Raw genomic sequence first — 22,278 nt, 5'->3', positions numbered from 1 at the left:
GCAAAGATGCGAAGGGCAGGTTCGTTTGTGCGTTGCAGGTCTATTCTTGACTTGCATTGCCAAAGTGTTCGCGAGGCGTCAACGGGGCATCTTGCAGATATGAATGCTGATTACCATCAGAATATGGCAAAATCAAAATGAAAAGATACTGATATGCATATATCATAAAAAACTGCTCTATTCTACGTCGCAAATTCCAAGATATCTAGCTTGGAGCCGTGCACGATCTAATCTAATGCATTTATAACACTATCGCATAATTGTTTTACAACGCTTCCCGCCTGATCCATAGACATAACATGCGAGGGACAGTAAAGACCTAAACTGATGACATCATTGTGAACAGCGACTTCCAAATCAATATCATTCTATGGTGAAGTAAATGTTTAGCGGTTATCGCACGGAAAGATTGAGCAGATGGAAAAACTAACCTGAAGAGGAGCTGCAAGGCATCCGTCGAGTCCGGTTTTGTGAGAGGCTGGTATTGGGGCATTTTGTGTCTCCCAGTCTCGCATCTGGTAGAGTGAAATAGATGTAAATACACAGTGCCATCGATAGAGAGATCCTATATCACAACAGCGCCTTACCCGGCATGCCTTAAAAAGTTCCACTTTCGCATCATCTCCATCATTTCCACCATTTGGAAACATCAAAAAGTTAACAAATACATTAACGATTGGCTGGCCTGGATAACCGCTCCACACTTGAACATCATGCATCGACACGCAAGGCACTGCTTCATTCTGCATTGCCAACTCGTCCTGCGCATTTTTGGCGCAATCCAACACACTCAATGTTCTTGCATTCCGGACCTGGAAGGGAAGGACGTTCACGCACGGACCACGCAGGGTATCAACGTCGCTGATACCAATGGATCGTCCGGAATGGTAAAGTCCGAATAATGCATGGTTGGCATTGGTGTATTTGGCTTGAAGTTGTCCCCAGGCGGCAAGGAATAGGGAATGAAGGGTGATTCCTTTCCGCTGGCACGCTGACGTATATTTTGCAGCATTAGGGATTGCAACGGGCACATAAAGAGCAGTGTCTGTCGAATTTGGGGACGAGGCGTTCAAATGTGGGAAGAAGGCTGTCCCTGTCTCATCCAGCATTTTACGCCAATATTCTTGCTGAGGGCTATTATCCATTGATTGACGTGTCTCGAAAGCGTACTCAAGGTAGTCGGACCAGCGTACACTATGTTCCGCCAATGGCTGCTTGCGGTAAAGGGTCGAAAGATCTGAAAGAAGAAGCGGAATGCTCCATCCATCATACAATGCGTGGTGAATGGTAAGCACCAAAGCTGCGCGATCCTGGAATGCCATGCAATGAAGGCGTACAGGAGGTGAAGAAACCACCGCAGGTTGCATTTTTTCGTACTCGACACGCTCTTTAACGATATTCTCCTCCAATGGTATGTCAAAAGCTTCGCACGACCAGTTTACGACTGGATCAGCAAACACAATTTGCACAAAGGGTGCCGTTTGTGAGGATGTGGAAAGGAAACCGGTGCGCAGGATCTCATGACGCTTCAAGAGTGCAATCCACGCTTCTTCGAGCTGGCGTACATCAATAGCATCGCGCGATGTGAAGATGAAGGATGGCATAAAGTATCTGCCTTGGGACATATGCCAGGAGGAAAGGGTGAAGATTTGACCCGCCGTCGCTGGATATACGCCTGCAACGGCAGGCATTGATGTCGATAACCGGTTGGGAAGGTCAATACTGAGGAAATCTTCTCCAATCCAGTTTTTGACGAGTTCACGCGCCATCAACCGGGTAGCACCAGGTTGATGTTTGTATTCTGGAAGTCTGTCTCTTTCAGTTAAAAAGTCGGCAATGTTCTTGATGGTCTTTTGCCGAAGTATTTCTCCAACGCTGATGTGAATACCCAATCCACGAAGCTTGGACGATACGCGAATCGCACTGATGGAGTCCAATCCAAGATGATAAATTGAGGCTCGCAGCGTAATTTCGTCCAGAGAGAGTGAAGAGACTTCGGCCAAAACATTCCGGATGGCGCTCTCCAGGTCTGTCCAAGTTGTTTCGGCAAGATCGCCCGAAATGCCGCCGTCGCTGTCTTCCATCTGCTTCGTAAGACTGGCAACCAGCTTGAAATCCAAATTCTTGAACATTCGGGCAAGGGCAGACGAGTTTACTTTATTAGTTGCCCCTCGCGGCAGACCAGTCAGTGGAACGATGAGCGAGGGAACCATGTACGCCGGCAGGTGACGTCGCGCCGCATGCAACGCAGCTGAAATAAGTTTGGTAGAAGTTCCATCGTCATCTTTCAGCAGCATGTTCTCGAACTTGTCTATCTGGATTTGCCTAACATCCCTGTCGCATCCGATAAAGGAAACGATCTGATCTCGAACTTGCTTCGGATGTTTAACTACCATTGTAACCGTGTCCGTTATAGAAGGATCCGATTTTGTAATTACCGCATTGATTTCGCCCAGTTCAATGCGCAATCCATTTAGTTTAACTTGATCATCCCGCCGTCCCAGAAACTGTACGCATCCGTCTGGAAGTAAGCGCACAATATCGCCAGTGCAGTATACTCTCTCCCCGCCAGCAGGTAGCTGGATAAATTTTGAAGAAGTGAGATCGGGGCGGTTGAGGTATCCTCGGGCAACCTGTGGACCGCCGACACATAATTCTCCAACTGCACCGCGCGGAAGCAGATCGTGTGATGTGGAGACAACATAGGCCGAGCAAGACGGCCACACTTGTCCAATATTATTTCGTTGGGTGGTAGACTCGACTCCGACAAACATGGTACAGCCAATCGTGGCTTCGGTCGGTCCGTAAGCATTGATAAGTGTGACTCCATCTCCAGTCCACGCATCAACTACATGCTGGGTCAGAGACTCGCCTCCCGTCACCAGCACCTTCAAGCTTGGTACATTTTCCGGCCTCACCATGGCAGCTACGGTTGGGGTCAAATCTGCATGGGTGGCACCGAGGATTTGGATAGCATTCTCTAAATCGGTAAGCAGCACGTCCTTTGGCGCGCTCACAACTACCATTCCCATGCTCCATGTATAAAACATTTCGAAAACCGACACGTCAAAAGTGTATGAAGCGAATTGGAGGAATCGTGCCTGGGCAGTTCCACTTATCGGTATAAGTTCTTGGAAAGAGAGAATGGCTTCGACCACAGAGTGGTGTTCGATCATTACGCCCTTTGGCGTCCCGGTGGTGCCTGAAGTGTAAATCAGGTATGCGAGCGTTGACTGAGGGAACTCTTCAACATGTGGGTTTGTCTGTGGGTATGTTGAGATGAGATCGTCCAACTCATCAACACAGATGACTTCTATCTCATCCGGACAGCAAGTCCTGAGGTTCATTGCATCACTTGCAGTTGTGAGGACAATTTTTGCTCCAACGTCAGAGAGCATGAACCGTTTCCTCTCGGGTGGGGCATCAGGATCCATGGGAACGTACGCTGCTCCAGCTTTGAGTACCCCAAGAATGCATATGTACATCCTATAAGGAAAGAAAATGTAAGACTTCTTACATCGAATGCGAAACTCACGATAACACATACCAAGGAGACCGGTCCATACTAAGCGGGACAAAGGTCTCGGGACGAATTCCGCGAGAAATCAAGAAGTGCGCTATACGATTGGACTTCCGATTGAGCATATCGTATGTAATTGTCTCAATTTCTGGATATTGCGTTAGCGACGTGCTTCTCGCAAATTGTAACGCCATCGCATCGGGCTGCGATTGGGCGTTATGTTCCACCCATGTATGCAGATAGAGTGGTTGATCGGTGAGCATGCCACCAACGTTGGCGTCGCGAGTCCGCGGTATGATGGACATCATTCTGTCAGGCAACGGATCATCCAACGGCAAAAGGCGGCGATCTGGATTTCGGATAAGGTTTGTGAGGATGTGTTCGAACTGCAGCAGAAGAGTAGAGAGATGGGATGTCGGCATGATGGAGGTTTTGCATGTAGCTCTGACCGCAAAATTGGGGCCTGTCGGCTCAATTTCCAAGGTAACATCATACTGGTAACAGATGCGCATGACTCAGTTAAGGGGGGTTGCATTTGACTGAAGTAACTTTCATTAACTCACATTCACTTCTGCCTCTCCTCCAATCGTTGTCCAGAGTGGGTGATCGTCATCTTCATTTTCACCAGATCCGACTTGGAACAAAAATAGTGTTCCAAACAGCGGCAGGCCATCGCGATTCTTCTCTGTCGATTTTAGAATCCACGACAAGGGAGTGTGTTGATAGGGAATGGCATCAATATTTGCCTTGTGGACAGCGGTGACCAACTGTGCATTGGAGACATTTTCCGTTTGGACGCGACAGGGGATCGTATTAAAGGATGGCCCAATAACATCATTAGCTCCGTCAAGGGGGATGGAGCGACCAGATATCACTCGCCCGAATATGACATCGGCTTCGCCGGTGTAGGCAGCCAGGAGCAGACCCCAGGCCGCTTGCCCAAATGATTGCATGCTGACATTTAGTGTCTGACACGCGGCCGCCACTTCTTCAACCTTCAATTCAGTTATCCTCGATTCGAAATGGGTGGAGGTCTTGGATGTTCCGGATATATATGCGGTACCGAGCAGGGTATCTGGAAACACCGTTGGTGTAAAACCCGTGAGGACATTGCTCCAGTGTTCTTGGGCATCCACTCGAGAATCCATCAAGATATACTTCAGAAGTTCTTTGAATTGTGGTCGCACCCTTGTCAGCTCCAGATCCATGTACGCTTTTCGAACATCGTCTAATATCAAAGGCAAGCTCCAACCATCGTACAACGCATGGTGAAGCGTCACGACCAGCCACTTCTGCTGGGGAGCATGAAGCACTGCACAAGCAATTGGTGGCTGGCGTAAATCGAGCATCGAACGAGTTACATTTTGGATGTGCCTTTCGCACGCAGGCCGCAACTGGTCATTCCTGGAGAGATACTCAACGGTAAGCTGCATCTTGGACTTCAAGAGAACAACTTGCGCATAGCCGCATAAAGGACTGTCAACGGAATAGAAACCTGTTCTGAGGATGTCGTTGGCTCGAATGACCGACTCCCATGCATTCAACAGCCTCTGCACATCCACCGCTGATTTGAGCTCAAAAATGGCGTGGTTCAAATAATGCCTCCCTTCGGATTTCAAGGTCTCGACAATCATTCCTTCCTGTAACGGGCTGCAAGGATAGACAGCAGCCACAGCGCCATCCTCCAAGCCAGACTCTTCCAGAACAACAGGCGTGAACTTTGCGTCGAAGTCCACAAGAATCTTCTCACGCTTTGCAGCTTGGGCCATTTCCACTTTCTCCTTTTCCAAATCAGCATTAAATTCCGACAGCCGACTCGATAGTCGAGCTACGGTGGGGAATTTCATAATGTCGGGTACAGGTAGAACAATGCCATGGCTCTTGAGCTTTGAAGATAACTTAACCGAGCTGATGGAGTCAAGTCCAAGTTGGAAAATGGACGTATTGTGTCGGGTGATAGATTGCAAAGGAGCCCCTGATACCTCCGAGAGACATTGCCGAATCACCTTTTCCGTCTGCGTCCAATTATCATCTGATTCTTCGTTGGCGCCGGCAGACCGCAGGTAGGTGATGTCTAATCCTTGATATATTTGTGCCAACTTTTTCCGATCCGCCTTGCCTGTATTGATGAGTTTAGTTGTCTGCCAGACCTAAGCGGTTCGTGTGATTGCTCTTACCGGTATTTCCAAGGGGAATTTTGTTCACCAAGAAAATTAGCCCCGGAACCATATAAATGGGAAGCTTTCGAGCGGCTATCTCCATCGCTGTTTTCAACACTGGAGACTCGAACGCCGAACCGATAATTTTACATTCTTCAGCGAGCAAACTCTCCGTCTCATCCCTTCCCGGAAGTAAGCTCACAAAAGCAACAAGCTGATCCCTTTCCTGAGCCGGATGTTTTAAAACCATCGTAACAACGTCGCAAATTGATGCGGCGTCGGCTTTTGCTAAGACAGAACTGATCTCTGCTAATTCAATCCTAAGACCGTTCATTTTGACCTGTTCATCCTGCCGCCCCAAGAATTGGATGGATCCTTCTGCGAGCATACGAACATAGTCCCCAGTCCGGTATATGCGTTCGTTGGTTGCCGGCAAGATGGCAAACTTTTCAGAGGTGAGACTTGGATTATTGATGTACTCCATAGCTACTTGAGGGCCGCCTATGCAGAGTTCTCCAATGGCCCCACGGGGAAGGATTTCGGGGCCGTTCAACACGTAAGCTGAGCAGGAATTAAATGGCATGCCAATATTCAATGGACTCGTATTAGAATCGACTTTTCGCATGGTGCATCCAATGGTTGCTTCCGTTGGTCCGTAAGCATTGTATAAGACGCCCTTCCCAGCCCAATCATCCAAGACCTGCTGCGTCAACGCTTCGCCACCAGTTACGAGTATATCAAGAGCAACGTTGTCAGGTCTGATCATCGTAGCGACCGTTGGCGTTAAGTCTGCATGCGTCACTCTCAATTTCTTCATCGCTTGCTCTAAGTCAGCCAGCAAATAGTCTTTTGGTGCTGAAACCAAAGTGATGCCGGTACTCCAAGCAAAGAACATTTCAAAAATTGATACATCAAATGTGAAAGACGCAAACTGAAGGAACCGTGAGGTAGCATTCCAAGGAATGAGTTCTTGGAATGAAGTAAATGCCTCAACTGCGCTGTCGTGCTGAATAGCCACTCCTTTAGGAACACCAGTGGTTCCAGATGTGTAGATGACATACGCAGGGTCGGATATCGAAACGGGAACAGCAGGATTCGTGTCAGGAAACTCTCGAAGAATCTCTGTCATCCGATCATCAACGACAAGTACTGTCGCGTCTGGATTGCCGCACGTAATCTCTGTCGACACTGGCTCAGTGGCGACCACGAATTGAGCATTTACGTCCTTGAAAATGTACTCCTTCCTCTCAGGAGGAATCTCCGGGGCCGTGGGGACGTATGCCGCACCCGTTTTCAAGACAGCAAGCAGCGACAAATACATCCATATTCCTTTCTCAAGGCAGATGGGTAGAAAGGTGTTGGCCGTTACTCCTCTACTTATAAAGTAGTGAGCAAGTTGATTGCTCTTGCGATTTAATTCAGCATAGGTGAAAATGGTAGTATCACAGTTGTCGGCTAAAACAGGAGCGCTAAACTCGAGAGCGGGATGGGTGGGGAGACGAGATGCATTGTGCTCAAGGAAACCGTGCAGGGTAGTTATGCTTGAGGTTTTCACTTTGCGCTTTTGTTCATGTACTGATGCCAGATGTGAGGTGCTTTTCATACCGTAGCTTCTAACACTTTCTTCCGGACACGATATTATTCGCTTAATAATCCGCTCAAGCTGCTCTAAGAGCATCGTCAAATGGGCATGCGGCATGACTTTAGCCTGGCAGGATGCGCGAAGATGGAGAATCTTGCCGGTGGGCTCCATCTCAATGCTGACCGCATGCTGTAGAAAAATCCTTAGTTTAGCACATGTCCAACTGAACAGCACAAAGACTACCTACATTCACTTCCGCATGGCCTTCGGCAATGTCCCACAACGGTTCACCACTTTCCGAACTATCTTCGGTTTTTTGAAACAAAAAGATGGTGTCAAATAAGGACCAACCATATGCTGACTGGCTTGTCCACCTGGCAATGGATCTCAACGGGGTGTGTTGGAAAGGCACTCCCGAAACATTTGCAGCGTGAATCGCACGCAGGAGATCTGCGTACGTCCGACACTGCGCAAGCTTTACTCGTGTTGGTATCGTGTTGAACGCAGGGCCAATGACATCGCCAACATCGTCCACTTGTACGGATCGTCCAGATACAACATGACCGAAAACCACATCGTCTTCGCCTAGATAGGCAGCAAGGAGAAGTCCCCATGCAGCCTGTCCAACAGCTTGCATGCTAACACCCAAACTCTGGCAGATTTTTGATATGTCGGTAGCGTCCACGCCACACACTCTCGACGCAAAAAATGATACATCAGACTCAGAGGGTGCATGGGTCCCGTAAAGGGTTGTGGGAAAAATAGACGGATGGCAATCATCCAACAGTGCTAGCCAATGCCGTTTGGAGTCTTCTTCAGACTCCGTCAGAATACTCTTCACAAGAGTGACAAATTGGGGTCGGTCTGAAAGGGGTTCTCCTTTGTACTTGCGCCTCACGTCTTGTAAGATCAGCGGCAAGCTCCAGCCATCGTATAGAGCGTGGTGAATCGAAAGCAACAAACAGGTACCAATCGGTCCCTGCAATAAGGCAAAGCCCAAAGGTGGTCGTCGTAGATCTCGCACATTTTTAAATATCACGTCAGTCTGCTCCTTAATAACGGTTTGAAGATCTTCGTCGTGCTCCAGGTGCCGCTCCATGAAATGAACCGTGCTTCCCCGTTGAACAACTTGGGCATAACCGTACCTATCATCTTCGACAGGGTGAAAGCTTGTACGGAGAATATCATTCGCAGCAACGACTGCCTGCCATGCATCAACAAGCTGTTTCACGTCCACACTTGGATGCAGATCAAACGGAATATGATTGATATAAGGGCGTTTGGTGGACTTTAGGGTTTCAACTAGCATGGCTTCTTGTAACGGCGTACAGGGATAGATTGCGACAACATCATTGAGATCAACATCGAGTCCGCGTTGGTGGCGCTCGACAAACTTGTTCAAAAATGCTTCGCGATCCCTCTTCAGTTGGACGTCCTCGTGGTGTTTGTCACGGCTATCTTGCACATGCGACTCCATTAAAGCAATTGTTGAGCATCGCATGATTTCAGATACGCCAATGTTCAGCCCGCTTTTTTTCAGCTCCGATGAGAGACGAATAGCGCTAATCGAGTCTAGGCCGAGCTGGAAAACGGATGAGTCTTGTCCAATCATTTCCACTGGTACGCGTGCGACCTGTGCAAGACAGCGACGGATCTCTCTTGCAAGTTCGCTCCAAGGACGATCGATGTCCGGCACCTGCATCGCTTGGAGTGAATTCGCGTCCAAGTCATAGAACAGATACGAGAGAGCTTTACGATCCGCTTTTCCTGTAGTGAGAAAAAAAGAAAAAGGGGGAAGGGGGCGGATATTAGCGTCAACACTTTCATCGATTTCAGGAAGATTCCAGTACCTGTGTTTCCGAGCGGAATCAGGCTTGTCAAAAAGACATGAGCCGGCACCATGTAAAGCGGTAGTGCTCGCCTAGCAGCTTTGAGTGCTTCCTTCAAAATTGTAGATGTCGCAAGGGAACCAATAATCTTAGGCTCCACCGCCGTCCTATAGTCACTCTTCAAGACGACAAAGGCGACTAACTGCTCTCTTTGCAGTTGCGGGTGCTTGAGCACAAGTGTGACCACGTCTTTGATGTCGGGATGTGCTTTGCACATGACAGAGTTGATCTCGCCTAATTCTATACGCAATCCATTGAGCTTCACTTGATCGTCCTGTCGTCCTAAAAACTCAATGGAGCCATCGGCTAACATTCTAACGAAATCCCCGGTTTTGTAAATCCTCTCTTTTGCCAAGGGCAAGTAAACGAACCGTTCCGCTGTCAGATCCGGTCGCTTCAAGTAACCTCGAGCAACCTGCGGTCCCCCGATACATAGCTCACCAACACCACCGCGTGGTATAACATTCAGATCCTCTGATAAGACGAAAGCGGAGCACGAGTCGAATACATGCCCAATGTTGGTTGGGCGGATCTCGGCTGATACGCTTGGCCTCAGCACGCACCCGATTGTGGCTTCAGTAGGGCCATATGCATTATACAAAGTACCAGCCCAGTCATCTAGGACTTGCTGGCTCAAGGCTTCTCCTCCTGTCACCAGAAGCTCAATTGATGGTACAGCACTACGTCGAATTAATGTGGCCACCGTTGGAGTTAGATCTGCGTGTGTGACGTTGAGCACACGCATTGCCAACTCTAAGTCAGCCAACAGCACATCCCGCGGCGCTGTTACCAGAGTAAGTCCCATACTCCATGCGAAGAACATCTCGAAAATCGATACGTCAAATGTAAATGAGGCAAACTGAAGGAATCGCGCGTGCTGGTCAGCTGGAATTAGCCGTTGGAAAGATTCGATTGCAACTACAGCGCTGCCGTGCTCGATCATGACGCCCTTGGGCAACCCTGTTGTCCCCGAGGTGTAGATGACGTACGCGAGGTCATTTCGGGTAACCTTATTGGGCAGGTTCGAACTTGATAGCGTCTTGAGTCTACCCTCGATAGAATCATCAACGCAGATATATTGCCTCGGTGTCCCGTCTTCAAGCTCCTCCATAATATCTGCAATGTCTGGGGAAGTAAGAACGAAACTCGCGTCTACATCCGAGAAGATATATGTCTTCCGTTTTGCCGGTGCTTGCGGGTCGACGGGCACATACCCAGCACCAGCCTTCAAAACAGCTATGATAGCCAGATACATCCAAGGAGATTGCTTGAGGCAAATCGGCACCAACATATTGCGGGTAACGCCACAATTGCGCAGAAAACGTGCGAGTTTGTTCGCTTTGGAATTGAATTCACGGTAGGTCCAACTATGGATTTCAGATTTCGAGATCGACGAAGCGAATTCCAAGCATATCCGGTGCGGTGAAGCGGCTGCGTGCTTCTCGATGAATTGATGCATCGTATCGATGGTGTGATTTGTTTTGAAGTTCCGCGGACAGAACCAGGATCGTCTCTTTTTCTGGACCAGTGAGTCGGGGATCTTTCGCGGCTGAATAGACATGAGATCGAGCGCCGGTGTTTTAAAATCGCCAATCTTTCCGTGCGGCTCCTGGATGATATGCCTGAGAATCATATCCAGTTGGCGTAAGAGAAGATTCAGCTGATCCTCGGGCATCAGGCTCGGCCTGCATGCCGCGCGGAGCACTAAGACGTCATCGTTAGGTTCCAACTCGATGCTAACTGCATACTATGGCCTTTGATTAGCAGTCACTCATGCGCTTAAATACCAGACAAAAGCTACTTACATCAACGTCTGCCTGACCGGCTATTTCTTTCCATAACGTAGTTTCGTCCGTATGCACTTCTTGGTGCGATTGCTGGAACAGGAAGATAGTATCGAACAATGGTTTAGCATCTTTGTTTCTTCCCAATGCGTTCATGATTGCCCGCAGGCTTGTGTGGTAATAAGGGATGGCTTCAATGTTGAATTGATGTACATGGCGAACAAGATCCAGATTCGATGCATGCTTATCCACTTGCACGCGACATGGGATGGTGTTCAATGTTGGGCCAATGACAGCTGCAGAGCCAGGAATTGATCTGCCGGAGACAATGTGGCCAAATATAACATCCTTCTGGCCAAGATACGCAGCCAGAAGGAGAGCCCAGGCCGCTTGTCCTACTGATTGAACACTGACTTCCATCTCGCGACAACGTGTTGCAACTTCGCCATACGAAATTTCTGAAAAGATTTCCACCAATTGAGGTGCACTGGCTTCGTGGGTTTTGAACGTCTTCCCATGAAGGTTATCTGGAAATTCAGATATATTTGCCCGGGCTAGCCTTTCCTGCCAGAACAACTTAGATTTGTCCTCAACTTGTCCCACAGTGGACTCCACGAATGATCGAAATTGAGGTCGCAAAGGTGGGGGTACTCCGCGATAATGCGCCTGGACATCCGTGAGGGTAAGAGAAAAGCTCCAACCATCGAAGAGAGCATGATGTATAGAAACGATGAGCCAGGCTTGAGATGGACTTCGTACGAGGGCAAATCCAAGTGGAGGTCGGCGAAAATCTCCTATTGTCGCTGTGCTGCATTTCGTATGTTCATCGAACGCGGCGGGGAAATCTCCGCCGTGCTGGATTTGAATGTTCTTCACGGGCATCCAAACCTTTTCATTAACCACCTGGGCATAGACAAAGGTTTCATCATTGGTGAGATGAAAGCTGGTGCGAAAAATGTCGTTTTGCTCGATGACTTTTCGCCAGGCTTCTAATAAGCGTTCTGAGTCGGTGTGCTCTTCCAGCTCAAACACAAAGTGGTTGATATACAAGCCATCCGATTTCGATGTACCGGCCAACATTCCTTCCTGAAGCGGGGTACATGGGTAAACAGAGATGATCGCATCGCTCTGCTCCTGCGTCGAGCGCGCCAATAACGCAGGCTTGATTTGCTTCTCAAAGTTTGCGATCATGTTCCTCGCTTGAGCAATATTGTGCCGTCTTGATTCCATCCCGTTCTGACGATGCTTTAAATGGTGAGACATACGTGCTATAGACGGGTTCCCCATGATTTCAGACACTGTCAATGTAATGTCGTGCTTTCGTAACAACGATGCCAAGCGAATTACGCTGATTGAATCAAGTCCCAACTGGAAAACGGAGGAATGACGACTGATCGTATCTGAAGGCACATTTGCTATCTCTCCCAAAGCGTCCCTGATGTGACTCTCCTCGTCGGACCAGATTCCATCGGCTCCATTCTGGCTTCCCCATGAATCCAGGACTTCCGAGGGGATGTCCGTGTAAAGGGTAGCGAGGACTTTGCGGTCCACCTTATCAGTCTTGCCCAAAGGTAGCGTATTGATCAACAGAATGTGTGTCGGGACCATGTATGCCGGCAGCTTTCGTGCGGCGGCATCCGTCGCATTCTCTAATACCTTCGCATGCAAGTCGCCCTTAATTATCTTGCAATCGCCACTTTCATTTCCGAGTGCAATGAAAGAAACGAGTTGATGGTTTTGCTGTTCGCGTCTCCTCAAAACCAGCGTAGCAACGTTAGAAATGTTAGGATCAGAGCCTGAGAGTACTGCATTCACTTCCTCCAGTTCGATTCGGAGACCGTTGAGCTTGACCTGGTCGTCAAGTCTGCCAATGAACTCGATGCTTCCATCGTGTAGCATTCGCGCCAAATCTCCCGTTCGGTACACACGTTCCTCTTTTCCAGAAAGAGGATTCAGGAATGTGCAAAACTTGTCTTGTGTCAATTTAGGCAAATTTAGGTATCCTCTAGCGACTTGAATCCCGCCGACGCACAATTCCCCAATTCCACCGATTGGAATGCACTGTAGGCTTTGCGACAAGATGTAAATGGAGCAACTCGACTGTGGCTGTCCGATGTTTGCAGGTTTGGCGGATCGCTTCACTTGTCGGTTGACTGCACAATTGATCGTCGTTTCCGTTGGGCCGTACGCGTTGTACAGAGATATATCGTTCAATCCGGCCCACTCATCCAATATCTTTTGCGGTATCATCTCGCCCCCAGTAATGAGAACTCTCAGATCTGGTACGCGGTCACGATGAAGAAGGGTAATCAGCGTTGGGGTCAGATCAGCATGAGTAATCTTCAGCATGCGGATGGCTTGCTCTAGGTCTATCAGCAGGGTATCTTTACTTGCAGTGCACACCGTGTGGCCCCCGAGCCACGGCATGAATGTTTCTGAAATAGAAACATCAAAGGAGAACGATGAAAATTGAAGAAAACGTGATACAGGACGCCACGGTAACATGCTCTGGAATGAGTGCAAACACGCTGTTGCGCTGCCATGTTCGACCATGACGCCTTTGGGTAGACCGGTTGTTCCTGAAGTGTATAGTATGTAGGCGAGATCCGAAGGATTTGTCGCAACTCGGGGGTTTCTTGCGGATTGACCTTGAAGATCTACCGAATCCAGGGATATGATATCGAAGGACGAATCCATCGCTTTCCCTCCTTGAAGCGCTGCAGCATATTGACTAGTGGTAAGTACTGCGGGTGCCTTCGTGTCTTTCACAATGAACAGCCGTCGGTCAAGCGGGAGTGCTGGGTCGAGAGGAACGTACGCGCATCCAGCTTTGAGCACTCCCAAAATTGCCATGTAGGAGAGGGGGGATTTGTCTAAGCAGATGGGCACAACTGCACAGCTTTGAACTTTCGACAGCAAAAGATGCGCAATCTTATTTGCTTGCTCGTTCAAGGTTGCATATGTCCACGTTTCCATATCGATGGTGGTGTCGGATATCGACATCGCCCATTCGAGGGCAATTTTTTTCGGGCTTTCTTCTGCATATTTTTCAACGGCTCCGTGAAGGAGGCCAGACACAACGGTTGGAGTAGGGTTAGAGATAGAAACGACCTCCTGCTCATCAAATGGGATATCCGCGGCAACTCCGTCTGGTCGGAGTGTCAAATCTAGCAAAACGGATTCCAGCTGTCGTGCCAGTAAGTTCGCGTGTTCTTCTGGAACTACATCGCTACGGCACAATATGCGAAGAGCAAGCCTGTTATTTGCAAGAGGCTCTACTTCTACCGAGACAGGATACTAAATTCGGGACTAATGAGTGCTTTTGTACGAGGACCCAGTCAGCGTGTCAGGATGGAACTTACGTCGATTTCAACTTGACCATCTTTCTCCTCTTTCCACAATTGAGATAAATTATCTTCGGCGGAACATCCCTCTGTCTTCTGATATATAAGAATTGTGTTGAACAGTGGCTGCTCGGTGGACGCCCCGATCCATCTATTGATCAACCTCAAAGATGCATGCTGGTGCGATATGGCCGTGGAATTATGGGTTTGAATTGATTGCAGCAATTGCCTGTTCGTCAATTTTCTGTCACTGAGATTCACACGGCATGGAATGGTGTTGAAACATGGTCCAGCAATCTGCTCCACTCCGCTCACAGGAGCCGTTCTGCCGGAAATAACATGTCCAAAGGTCACATCTGGTTCGCCTACGTAGTACGACAGTAATTTGGCCCACGCAGCTTGAACCAACACCTGCACAGTAACGCCGATAGCTCGAGCCGCGGTTTCAAGTTCTGAGCGGGTAGCGCTCAGATGTCTGGAAGCTTCGCATGAATGGGGACTACCATCCGTATCTTTGCGCCGCCCACTAAGGTCGGGGAATTGACAGCTCGTTGCGCCATGTAATATTCGTCTCCAGTACACTTCCTCCTGGGTGTGCCCGATATTTTCCACGTAACGAACAAACTCACGAAACAGCGGGCGCCGAGGAGCGCATTGACCATGATACAGTCGTTTGAAATCGTTCAGGAGCAATGGTAAACTCCAACCATCGTACAACGCGTGGTGAATTATAATAGACAATCTCGTATTCGTTGAGTTCTCGTTTTGAAGCACCCATGCGCTGACTGGTGGCTTCATGTTGTACATGTCTTGGACCACTTGATTTCGCTGTTGTTCTAGGAGTATCGAAAGACTAGGCTGACTCGCGTAAGATTTCGTCTCAAAAGAAGCTATGAAACCACTATTGCTGCCAAGCACGGCCTGACCGTAGCTGCCATCGCTCATGGCAAAAAAAGCAGTTCTCAAAATATCAGTTTGCTCCTGCAACTGTAACCAAGCGTGCCTCAGCGTCTCAAACTCAACCCATGGTTCTAGGTCCAACGTGATTTCGTTGATGTTCAATGCACCGCCAGACTTCATGCATTCCGCCACCATTCCTTCCTGTAGTGGAAGGCATGGATAGGCACATTCGATATTTCCGGCCAAGGAAGGATTCTCTGCCGCCAGCTTCCTACTCTGCTCCTCATATGTGGCGAATACATCCAATGAGCTTGATAATTCGATGGATTCGCGTCCTCCGGTGTCTACCCTCGCTTCCAAATACTTTGCCATCTCCAAAATTGTCGGATGCTGCATGATATCAGACACGGATAACTCGAGGCCCTTTTTCCGCAAACTGGCCGACAACGATATTGCGCTCAAAGAGTCCAGGCCGAGCTCAAAAATCGTGCTGGTTCTACTAACGAGGTGGACTGTGATTTCTCGCTGGTTGACAATCGCGTCACGTATAACCTTCTCCAAGTCCGTCCAGCTCTCATTTGCAGATATGTCGTCCGGCGCTTGGCAACTGTGCAAAGCTTCTGGCGAAAGATTCTGGAACAGCGCACTCAGCCGGTTTATGTCCACTTTGCCCGTCGTTCCTAGAGGAAGAGCGGTAATAGGAAGAATGAAGCTTGGAACCATGTACAAAGGAAGCTCTCGCTTCAACACCGGGACAATGTTTTCACGAATTTCTCTGAACTTCTCATTCGACAGGATAATCTCGCACTCCTTTGAGAAAGCTGTATCCATCACGAGGAAAGCGACCAATTCACTCTTAAAAGCACCAGAACGTCCTATTAGCGTTGTGACGGAATTGATGACATTTTTGGACGCAGCCCGCAATCTGCTGTTGATTTCGCCCAGCTCGATCCGGATGCCGTTGATCTTGACCTGATCGTCCACACGACCCAAAAACTCCAATGTGCCATCTGCCATCAAACGGACATGGTCCCCCGTCCTGTAAAGGCGTTCGATAGAGGTCGGTGATGATACTGGCGACCAATTGATGAATTTCGCCGCCGTCAACTCCGGTTGGCCAAGGTATCCGCGGGTCACCAACGGACCCCCCACACAAAGTTCGCCGGTAGCACCCTTCAAGACCGGATGGCGCTCGCCATGAACCGGTAATACGCAGGCAAAAACATTCGGAAAAGGACGACCGATGTTCGAAACTTTTGCGGACTTCTGAACTCCGCACAACATTGTACACCCAATTGTTGCTTCGGTAGGACCATACGCATTATACAACATTTCGCCATCTGCCCACTCTTCCAAAACATTCTGAGTCAAAGCTTCGCCCCCTGTAAGCAGCACTTCCAGTTGCGGCACGTTTTGTCGTTTAACCATTGAAGCGACGCTCGGGGTTAACTCTGCGTGTGTGATATGCATGGCACGGAACGCCAATTCCAGGTCCTTGAGAAGAAGATCTTTATCTGCAGCGCACACGCACATGCCCGCGCTCCAGGGAAAGAGCATCTCGTAAATGGATACATCGAAAGAGCATGACGCGAACTGCAGAAACCGAGCTGCTGGATGCCATTTGATAAGGTGACGGTGGGCTTCGATGCTGTGCGTTACGTTAGCATGCTCTACTAGTACGCCTTTTGGTCTGCCGGTCGTCCCAGATGTATAAAGAATATATGCGAGATCCGAAGGCGTGAGTTCTACTGAAGGCGAAAGATCTGACTGGGCAAAAAGATGGGCTCTCGTTTGATCGTCGTTGAGAATAATGAATTCCGTATCAAGAGGTACCACCTTTTTCAATTCAACCTCCAAAGACGAAATTGTGACAACATATTTACTTCCCACGTCGTTGAGGATGTATCGCTTCCGATCCACAGGTGCCTCATGGTCGATAGGAACGTAAACGCCTCCGGCTTTGGATATTCCGAGCAATGCAGCAAACCATGACAGAGACTTTGGCGCGCAGAGCGACACCTCGGCACCCAATGTAAGACCCTTCGCGAGTAGCAGATTGGCAAAACGGTTTGCTTCACGGTCCAATGCCTGATAAGTATATTCCTCTCCGAGAGCTTCCCCAGATTTCGTGATCTCCGAAACAAAGTTCACAGCCACAGCAGTGGGATTGGTGTTCGCCTGATTCTCCACGAAGCTATGCATGAAGAGGGCACCAGTCCGAGATGTTTCTGGTAAATGCGCCATTGGGCTGATAGATAGTACGGATCCCGGCAGGTTCAACTGGTGCAGTAGATTTGGATTGCTGGAAGGGTGTTGAAGAATTCCGAGCATGATGGCTTCGAACTCGGCGACTAAAAGTTCGGATTGACTTTGAGAACAAAGGGCATTCTTGCAAATGGCTTTTAATACAACAGTATCATTGGTGGCAATGGGTTCGACCTCTATCGATATGGCATACTAGAAGCACATAATCCATAAGCAAGTTGAATGAATGTAACAATGTCGAATATTTACCTCGTCCTCATCAACTGTGTCAACCCAGTTCCATATTTCGTCCTCGTAACCGTGTCCACCATTATCGGTCTTTTGAAGCACAAATATGGTGTCAAATAGCCCATTAGCCATACCAGACCATTTCTGTATAGATCTTAATGGCGTATGCTGGTATGGAAGCATATTCACATATTGCCTTTGGATATCCTGTAGCAGCTCATGAATGCTATTGTATTGGTCGATACGCAGGCGACATGGAACAGTATTCAGACATGGCCCAATAACTTGAGCGACTCCGGGAACATCGAGGGTCCGGCCTGATACAACATGGCCAAATGTGACATCCGGTGTGTCCAGATAGGCAGAGAGGAGGATGGACCAAGTTGCTTGTCCCACCGCCCGAATGGATGTGCCTGCTTGGCGGCATAGGCGCTCTACTTCAGTCAGAGATGTCGAGACTTTGCGGGTGACTGTATGGCTGCCGGGTGTAAAGACAGTCGTCTGCGAGAGGCCAGGAAATGCAACTGGCCGGACATTGCTGAGCGCGTCGGTCCAAAAATTTCTGCTGTTTGCGGGCTGCTTGTCCCCTAACAGATGCGGAATCATCCTTGAAAATGGAGGTCGCTTTGGTAGATCGCTGCCGCACGAGCTGTAAGCCGTTTGCACATCTTGCAAAATAAGTGGCAAGGACCATCCATCGAATAGAGCGTGATGAATGGACAAGACAAGAGACCTGATGTCCCCACACTCGAACAACACGAAAGACATTGGAACGTCTTGAGCGGTGAATACGGAGCTTCCAAAGGTGGATATGTGATCTTTCTGCACTTTAGCTATCAGCTCCTTTGACTGTACGATACGGGAGGTCCACCGCATTTTGACACTGTGGTGAACAATCTGGGCAAAGGTGGCTGTGGAATCGCCAACATGACAAAAACTAGTGCGTAGGATATCGTTATTGTCAATGACAGCCATCCAGGCTCTTTGGAGCGTCTCGAGGTCTACGCTGGGGTGAAGTGTGAACGTCTCGTGCGTGAAATAGGCACCAGGCGTCTTTTGCGTTCCGTACAGAAGACCATCTTGGAGAGGTGTACAGGGATATATCCCTTTCACAGCATCCGGCACTACACCCTTCAATTGGGAGAACACGATTTCTTGCACACGACTCGCAAACGCTTCCAGAACATGCGATTCGTTCGCCGCTGGTGGTTGAACTTTTGCGCATGACAATTCCCGATTATCGATGAATTGGGTCATGAGGGCGACGGTCGGATTCTGCATGACATCGATTATGGACATCTCAATGCCGCGTTCTTCTCGCAGCCGTGCAACGAAACGCATTGCCCCGATTGAATCGATGCCAACGTGAAATATCGTCGTGTCCTTTTCAACAGTGTGCAGTGGGACTGCAGCTGTCTCTGCAATTATCTGTCGAAGAAAATGTTGTTCGGCGGTCCATTTTTCATTCACACCTACCTCTGACGTGTGTCCTCCAAGCATATCTTGGAGAGCTTCCGCGGACAAGGATAAGAACATTTGCTTCAAGCACTTACGGTCGACCTTCCCCGCCGTCCCCAAGGGAATTTTGCTGACAAGCAGAAAAATATTCGGGACCATATATGGTGCTAGCAAGTTTTTTGCCAACGACACAGCATTCGACAGAGTGGATTCTCTTCCAAAAGTTTTCAAGAACTCGCAAGCCTCTCCAGGCCGCTTTTCACCAATGAGAGAAAGGAACACGACCATTTGATCACGGATCCAACTAGGATGCCTCAGCACCATCGTTACCGCTTGTTGAACGCCGTTGTTTGCCTGCATCAGAGCAGAATTGACTTCCGCCAGCTCTATCCTGTATCCGTTTAATTTCACCTGATCGTCAATTCGGCCAAGATATTCGATTGTTCCGTCCGATAGTTGTCGTACCAGGTCCCCCGTGCGGTATATCCGCTCACCATTGTACGGAAAGGTGAGGAATTTGTCAGTTGTCAAGTCGGGACGGGCCAAGTATCCCCTCGCCAGCTGTGTGCCGGCGAGACAAAGTTCACCAATACAACCGATGGGGACCGGATATAAGCTCCCTCGGGCAATGACGTAGATGGAACAAGTCGGAAACGGTGTACCGATATTTGCGGGCAAAGTACCAGCATCTTTCTTGACGTTCGCGATCGTACATGAGATTGCTGCTTCTGTTGGCCCGTAGGCATTCAGAAGCGTGCAGTCGGTTCCATTTGCAGACCCAAACTCGTCAACAACCTTTTGAGTTAACGCCTCGCCGATGCAGAATAATACTTCCAGGCCAGGAACGTCCTGCTTTCGGAGAGTTCCGGCTACGGTTGGGGTCAAGTCCAAGTGTGTAATGCCACCACTTCTGACAACCCCACTTAGGTCCCTGTGCATCAGTTCCGTTTTTGCCGCTACTAGTGTGATGCCATTCCTCCAAGTGAAGAACATATCGAATATTGACACATCAAACGTAGTTGCTGCAAACTGGAGAAATTTACTTGTTTTCCTGCAAGGAACCATTGCGCAATGCGATTGGATTGATCGAGTGGCCGAGTCGTGAGAGATCATTACGCCTTTCGGGCGTCCAGTTGTACCTGAGGTGTAAAGGACATATGCAAGGTGGTGTGTCAAAAGTGCCGGAACCGGTGGTGTGGTTTCCGGCGACGTGTGGAATGGCGACGCAGAGTCATCCAGCTGCAGCACGACCACGTCAGAGGGAAACTGTGGGTGTGAGGCAAGCTTGCGTCCGTCGCCGGAGATGAGAATGACATGTGCCTTGGTTTCTTCGAGGATATATTGGGCTCGTTCAACTGGAGTTTGCCAGTCGATCGGGCAATATGCGCACCCTGCCTTCAACACACCGAGAATCGATATGTACATGAATGCTGATTTCTCCATGCAGATGGGAATAATGTCGTCAGGTTGGACATTGTAAGCCGTAATGAGAAGGTTGGCGAGTTTGTTTGATTCCTTCTCGAGGGATGCGTACGTCCATGACTGTATGGAGAATGGTGACATGGACGTGATAAACTCTAGCGCTACATTTGACGGGCAGCGTAACGCGGTAGCTGCAAAGAATGAGTGAAGGAATGGTGCCGATTCTGTATTGACGTTTGGATTTGTTGCGATAGTGATGGACAGGAGGTCCTCTGTAAATGTGTCAGCAAGCTCTAGTGGTGGGGCGGAGGGATTTTCTAGTATTCCGCGGTAGACGTGCTCAAATTGTTGAAGCAGCAACATGGCTTGTCGTCGGGGCAACAGCTTCTCATTATAATGAACGGTGAGCTTGAACTGATCGATTTCATCTGTTGGGTGCATGATCAAGTGGAGGATAGTCTAAAAGATTTCTTTAGCACAGCGATGGCATGATACGAATGCTGGGAGCTGAAAGGTCAAAACTCACCCCGTGAGACTTGATAGCTGTGGGCGTCCTTCCATACTGCAGCAGGGTCTCACATCTACGATCTATTAAGTCTATCCTGGCCACCTGCTCCTGTTCCATCAGCTTTTGCAGTAGGGCCACATTGTTGTCTATCTCATCTAGAGAAAGCTGGACTGGGACAATACAGTCGTTGTCACCCCGAAGTAACCCGAATTCAGCCTCGTTTTCCCCAGTGTAGTGAGTAAGAAGCTTTGCCCAAGCGGCTTTACCGAGCGTTTCAGGCGTGGTTTCGAGGGCTCGGAGGTGGCCGTCCAAGTCCTTAATGATGAATGAAGTGTGCGAAACTGCGTCAAGGCTGACGGTATGTCCACGGTGATGGATCTTCCCGGTGAGGTTTGGAAACAGGCTCGCGGTAAGGTCACTATCGGTACTGTTAGCAGGCAATCTTACTGCTGCTTCGGGTATGTCGATGATCTCACGCATTATGTTTGTTAATTCGCGCAGGACTGTTATTCCAGCCTCGTCGGAAATCTCCTCCGAGTGGAGGATGGCGCGGAACTCAAATGTGTCTTCGTTGAGGAGCATTTCGAGCACGATATGAGTCTAGAAAGACGGTATGTTAATGACACGTTAGGGGAGTGCAGGTGGGTCGTATGGTGCTCAAAGTTTGTTTTTGGCATGTCGCTCTAACCTGTACATTAGGTATGGGCTCATCCGTACTATTCTGTTGAAGGACACGAAAAGCGGCTTGCAGCGGACGTCCATTTGCATCTGCTGCACATTCGCCATACGCAGTGCACTCTCCTTGAGCATTGTTCTCCAGTTCTTGTTGTGCATTGGCTATTAGGTGCCGATATGCAGCAGTCTGGACATTGTAAGTATGAAAATGATGACATCTCTCAATGATCTTCTCCTGCAGCGAGACAAAATCGAATCTAACCTTTGGGATTTTGCCAACGAAGATCTTCCAAGCGACATGGGCAATGGAAGCAACGACATCACCTTCGTCCCCATATGCATTGATACAAGCCAATCTGAGGGCTTTCGTAGTTGTCCATCCAATTTGGGTCAAAATGCGAGGAGAGCGATAGTTGATCGCTTGTTGGGTTTGGGACGACATGATTCGGGGCGTAAAGTTAGCAAGATATCAAGAACTGGATGATTAGGGCAGGTGAGAAACGCTGAAGTGAAATATTGGAGCTGAAGGCTCTTGCATGAGACG

At 49.0% G+C, this 22,278-nt stretch overlaps 1 protein-coding gene across 1 annotated transcript; it reads right to left on the bottom strand.

Moving 5' to 3' along the window:
- Nucleotides 1-138: 138 nt before the first annotated feature.
- On the bottom strand, nt 139-22,176 carry SPPG_05841 (amino acid adenylation domain-containing protein; the record flags this gene model as incomplete). Its single annotated transcript, XM_016754050.1, has 14 exons — nt 139-368; nt 432-515; nt 588-3,486; nt 3,548-4,014; nt 4,084-5,639; nt 5,698-7,450; nt 7,509-9,028; nt 9,112-10,897; nt 10,956-14,231; nt 14,297-17,635; nt 17,693-21,010; nt 21,078-21,659; nt 21,748-21,921; nt 21,997-22,176. The coding sequence occupies 14 exons, from the start codon at nt 22,174-22,176 to the stop codon at nt 228-230; spliced, it is 21,075 nt and encodes a 7,024-aa protein (XP_016606915.1). The 3' UTR covers nt 139-227.
- Nucleotides 22,177-22,278: the final 102 nt, after the last annotated feature.

This window comes from Spizellomyces punctatus, assembly GCF_000182565.1.
Source record: "Spizellomyces punctatus DAOM BR117 chromosome Unknown supercont1.10, whole genome shotgun sequence".
Lineage (NCBI taxonomy): Eukaryota > Fungi > Chytridiomycota > Chytridiomycetes > Spizellomycetales > Spizellomycetaceae > Spizellomyces > Spizellomyces punctatus.
The sequence above is the reverse complement of the archived record's forward strand: the minus strand, read 5'-3'. Positions and strand labels throughout refer to the sequence as shown.